This window comes from Paramacrobiotus metropolitanus, unplaced genomic scaffold (assembly GCF_019649055.1).
Source record: "Paramacrobiotus metropolitanus isolate TYO unplaced genomic scaffold, Prichtersi_v1.0 Parri_scaffold0000008, whole genome shotgun sequence".
NCBI lineage: Eukaryota > Metazoa > Tardigrada > Eutardigrada > Parachela > Macrobiotidae > Paramacrobiotus > Paramacrobiotus metropolitanus.
In genome coordinates, this window is record NW_026570228.1 from 1,097,529 (window position 1) to 1,103,252 (window position 5,724).

The 5,724-nt window shown below is 42.7% G+C and overlaps 1 protein-coding gene across 1 annotated transcript; it reads left to right on the forward strand.

Annotated features, from left to right (window-relative positions):
• Positions 1-2,106: 2,106 nt before the first annotated feature.
• Positions 2,107-4,150, forward strand: LOC129582605 (BTB/POZ domain-containing protein 1-like). Its single transcript, XM_055474152.1, has 6 exons — positions 2,107-2,519; positions 2,586-2,708; positions 2,775-2,934; positions 2,995-3,173; positions 3,404-3,539; positions 3,598-4,150. Exons 1-6 carry the CDS (start codon positions 2,356-2,358, stop codon positions 3,907-3,909), a joined length of 1,074 nt encoding a protein of 357 aa, XP_055330127.1. The 5' UTR covers positions 2,107-2,355; the 3' UTR covers positions 3,910-4,150.
• Positions 4,151-5,724: the final 1,574 nt, after the last annotated feature.

Consider the following 5,724-nt stretch of genomic DNA (forward strand, 5'->3'; position numbering starts at 1 on the left):
AGACTAAGGATATTCAGTTTCCGGTTTTCCATTGTCGCGTTGGGCATGGAGAGCCCCTGGAATTTGTGGAAATCCCCGTCCGACAACGTAATCAGAGCTATTATTAAAAAATTCCAGTATTCCTGGCGCCTAGCATCGACCAGCGATACCGGCAACCGTGAAAGCTCTGTTCCCCTCTATACGATCGGCTAGCCGGTATTTTCTAACCGTTTTACTGCTTAGACAATTGTGGTGTGCTCGGCTTTAGTTACATACTTTATACCTTGACAAAGCGACTTCCCGATTCGTGTGAATCCAAATTCCTGGAAATGTCTTATCAGCGCGCAATCAATTTTTTTAGGCCTGTTATTACCTACTGCGCTTTAACAATTCCACAGAAAATAGTTTGTTTTTTTTATCCAACTTGCATTTATGAGGTTCTCATTGCAGATAACCTTCACAGTATCATCACTTTAAGGTTAAGAGATGTTTGGTAACTTTGTGAACGGGATGGCTCTGTCAGTTTCCCATTGTCCAAAACCATGTTTTTTGATACAAGATTTCGAGGTTATTTCGAGTGAGTTGCCGTCCGTCATACTGTAAAAAAGATTTCATGCTCTTTATGTGGTTGTCTCGCAACCAATGGATTTCACTAACGACAGTGCGAGGTCAAGTTCCAAGGACGACTATTTAAAAACAACCCACTATTTGTTCCGGGCTTCTTAAGCGAAGTGAAGCGCTGTCTTTAACAGAGACGAGTAACAAGAACAAATGATGCTGGTTTTCGGCACGTATCTGTAGTTTGGCTATATCGTGGTTAAATCAGGGAGTGGTTCCTTTTTCCCACGATTTCTGTTGAAAATCTTTTTGAAAACTTAAAAACCTAACTACACGTGGGTTTTAGTTTTATGCATCGACCCCAGCACGATCGTCTCCCTCCATTTTGTTTTCCCGTTTTCCAGTTTCCACCATAGCGTCAACTTATCGCAACCAAGATAAAAATGTCTACTCCTTTCGCTTGTACTCTGTATGCATCCTAATGGTACTGTTGCTGACTGTTCTGGCTAATGTTGTCGATTGTGATTACACGTTTCAGTTTTTTCTATTATTTCGTTATTGGGCTTCTGTGTCTGTAGCCTAGAGGGACAACTGCTCCGTGCAAAGGACAATAAACATTAGGTCGATGCTGCGTGCACGGGGAAACACGGGTATTGGCTGCGAGCACGGAGTTCGGACACGGGTGTTGGCTAGGTGCACGGCTTTTTAATTTTTTATGATTTTCGAATTTTGGTCGTAACATTTACAGTTCTCCAGGTCTTATTCAACCGCAACAGTTTTTTCGACCGGTTTCTGACGTATTTTTTCATGTGCCATACATAGTCTAGAAATAGTTACAGATACTTTGTTTTACGGCTCAGATTTTTTCTATGCGGCTTGATGCAAGTAGAAATGGTGTCAACTGCATGGTTCATAAGCGGCCACCAAGTGTGTTCGCATCAGACCCTGCTCAAAAAGGCCGTTCCATGATCCATCCCGAAAACAAACGCGGTAGCCATGGCTGTAGCCTGTATTACAGAAATTCTCATGTTTTCGGCTCTTGTTTCTGTGACTTTCAAGAACTTCATGGTACTGCACTAACAAGCATTAGGTGGTAACATATACTGTACTTGCTATGCACAGTAAGTTTCGCAATACATTTTTCTACTTGCTGTAGGTACTTAACTGTTTTGTCGTTAAAAATTATGGGTTAAGGAAGTAAGTTTCCATAAGTAGTAATTATGTAAAAAAATTATAATCAAAATTATATATTAAAATTTAAATTAAAAAACCTGAATGAGTTACCCGTGCACGCAGCCAACGCCCGTTCCCAAACTCCGTGCACCCAGCCAACACCCGTGCGGACCCAAAAATATCACCCGTGCACGCAGCCAACACCCGTGTTTACCCGTGCACGCAGCCATAATGTAAACATTATTATGATTATTATGAGTTCAGAAAATTGCTTAAAAGTCGGGCACGGTTTCAAATTCAGAGTCCAAATACAATCGGTTTTTACGCTTCTTGCGGTATAGATGGCTGGATTTAGCGCATAGACATCGCTCAAAATGTTATTGCCAACAAATTAATCTTTTAAGTGAGCAAGACCTAGTTTTCACTGTAATACAAGAAAGCAAACATGATTTGCTTTATCTTATCGATCAGCTTGATGATTTCAAAACTCGATACGCACGCACGAGAAATGATTCATGCGCTATGTACACTCACCGATCATGTGTAAACTGCGCGTAAAACATACAAGTAGCACTGAGCCGCCGACTGCTCGCTTGTACTTTATCATGCCGATTCAACGCCAAAATAAATCGTCTTATTTTAATCATGCCCAGTACTCCGCCGGAAGACACTGCAATCTGGGGATGGCAGGGAACCGTTCTGGGGATCGCCCAGCGTATACGCCATGTTCTGACTACCGGTGAACAGAGCGATGTGCAGTTTGCCGTAGGACATCAATATGGCGAGGCCAAGACGTTTCACGCTCACAAGTAAGTCCCATAAATTACGGCTTAGTTTCGGAAAACTAACAGATATCCACAAGTGTTTCTTCGTAGATTTGTGTTAAGTATTAGCAGTGAAGTCTTCAATGCCATGTTCAACGGAAGTCTGCCAGAGAAATGCGAAGCGGTAATAGAACTTCCGGAAATCCCACCGGAAGCGTTTGACAACATGCTAAAGTACGATTATATTAGCATTATGTGCTCTTCTCGGAGTTACTTTTGCTTGATACGTTTGTTTCTTAGATATTTGTATACCGATGCTGTGGAGGATCTCAATTGGGAAACCGTCTTCTCCACGTTATACTGTGCAAAAAAGTACGGCATCCCTTCGCTGGTCGATCTATGTACGGCATTTATCACCGCAAAAGTGGATAAAGATAACTGTCTGGATGTACTTGAAAATGTATGCGAATAAAGCCGATTCTGGTATTGAACAGCAAATTTAAATGTTCTTGTGCCGTAGGTACAATTGTTGGATGTGGATAATGTGGTCAACAAGTGCTTAGAACTTGTGGACATATACGCCAGAGAAATACTGCAATCGGAACGGTTTATCCGAGTCGAGCAGGAAATGCTACAAATGATCCTTAAACGTGATTCGTTACCGGTGAATGAGAATGTCGTTTATGCGGCCGTTGAAAAGTACGCTTTGAGACGTTGGTATTGTCTACAATCTGAGTGTAAGACATTAAATTTGCTATAGCGCTTGGCAAGTTACTGTACTATATTCGCAAACTATGCATGTACATAAAGTGAAGCTGTAGCAAATTGTTTGTGAATACTTCGTCTAGTTCCCGCGGAAAGCGCGTACCTTGAAATCAGCTGAATTGTAGTAAAGACGGTTTTATGGAATTTCGATTTTTGGCTTACAGATGGGCGCGGAATGCCTGCTGGCGAAGTGATCTAGATCCAACCGACGCCAACCGACGTCAAATGCTGGGACCGACATTGTTCCTTGTACGCTTTCCTTTAATGGATGACGCGCAAATAGCTAACGGCCCCGGAACGGTCAGTACAATTAAAGTCATAAAAACGAACTTAAGTTAATCGAGTCGTTGCACAACAGTCGGGACTGCTGACGAAAGAGGAGCTGTGCAATATCTATCAGTACAAGCACGCCACCATCAAACCCGACATTCCCTTTTCGGCCGCGCCGCGTTGCCCTTACAATATTCACGTGGCGGAGGATGGAAGTGTACTTGTGGACAGGAGCACCTCCAGTCTGTCGCCGCGGATATATATGGGCGATATGGAGTACATTCTGAACCGGAATAACCCCTTTGATGCTCACATGGCTAATGTACTGTCAGTGGCCAGAGATTCTCGTGACCGGTACCGACGACGTGGGCAAGAAGTACCGGAATGTCGGCAGCAATAGACGTGTGCAGACCGGAAATTGATTTTGGCTACGGAATGTAAATTAACATAGTGATATGTAAGCGCCCAGTTTATCGAAACCGTACTTTCCTCTTCTCGTTCAGGCCATCAAAACCTATTTTAAACTGTGTATTGTTAACGTTTTCGACGTTCTCCATCGTGCCTTCTATTGTGCAAATTTGTGCAGTACCACTGCTATCATGGGTAAAATTCAATCGCACGAAGACAATAAATATCTTATTCTATTATTTGAGACGTAAAAACTTTAGAACGGAGAGAAACGAAATGGGTCCGTGGTCGGTATATCTTCTACTGTGACTTCAATGATTATTACGGGATATATTATTGCATTTGCAATACATGAACACAATGTTTCATTTTGTGCTACTCATATGCAATACAGTACTGGGTGCCCGAACAAAATTTCTTTTGGCGTACCGTAAGCTGATTATCGTACCGGTTAGACGGATTCGATAAACAATTTCTATAGCTATCTGTACTAGAAACATCAAAGATTTTCTTGAAAGATTAAGACGGGGCCATTGAAAACAAAACCGGTTAAAATTGTGCAAAATTTTTTTATACCCCAATCAGAAAAACTCAGAAAGTCGTGGCATTTTCCCCCGTATGAAATATCCTCCTTTTTTAGTTACTAGTAAAAAATACCAACTGGCTGAATCCCGCTGAATAAGAGCAAAACATGGATTGTTAAGATGGATAAAGAGAGAGCATGGATTCCTAATTAAGATGGTACTGCCCAGTAATCAAAGCATCTGTGTGATTGGATCAATACTAGTTGGTGAGGCTGGACCTGGCTGGGTACTGGTTGCTCAAAATGTATACTTCTAGTGGTAGGCTGGTAGTGAAAATGACCGGTTGTTCAGGAATATCGAAGTGCAGCTGCCTTAAATGCTATCGATCCTTTAATTGCCCGATAGCTTTTCACTTTGCGCACAATCAGCAACAATTACTGTAGTACTTACTTGCTTGTTGCTGGTAGTTTCCGCATTGGCTCAGAACGAGCTGAATTCTTATTTTCTGTGTCGACTGGTAGCTTTACCAAATATTAGAATTAATATTAAATTTTTATTCTTTGCTTGTGCCTGTGAACACGTGCACAATTCCCACTGCCTGGGACGCCGCGCATTCCTCACATGGGTTGAGTGGTTTCCTTCAGACTACCGTGTATTCCTTGGGCAATCAGTTCTTATTTAACTTAAACGTTCTAAACTTTTAATAAACAAATTGCAAAGATTTTCAGTGCACGACGCAGATGGAAACCGCCTGTTGTGGCAGCGTGATTTGGCTTAAACTTTAAAAAAGTTTTGAAAACTTCCATTATCTATTTTCGTTTCGGTTTTTTTTTTGACCCAAAACGTGAATTCTTCTTCTAAGCATGGATCCTAAAATAAGTGACTGAATATTACAGACAAGAATGCACCTGTACCAAAATGCTGAACGAATGGTGTACGCGTGGAACGCAGTGGATGTGGAGATTAACGGTCAACTACAGCACGGACACGTCGTCAACCTGACTGATAATGAGAACGACAGCGCTCCGTCGCGCCTGATCGTGAATTTTGGATGCCCGTCACAGCAAGCGGTGGAGGTGCCATACGGGAAGATCTGGGGCTGCAGCATCGATCGATCCAGCAGCTCTAGCAGCCTCTGCGTGGGAGCCACAGTGGAGGTGCTGCTACATGACAGATCGGCTGGCACGTGGAAATGGTATTTCGCGAAAGTGCTGATTAGCCGCTTTCGGCATTTGCAGGACATGGCGCTGGTGGAGGTGATGACGGGCGGACAGTCTCGTCGT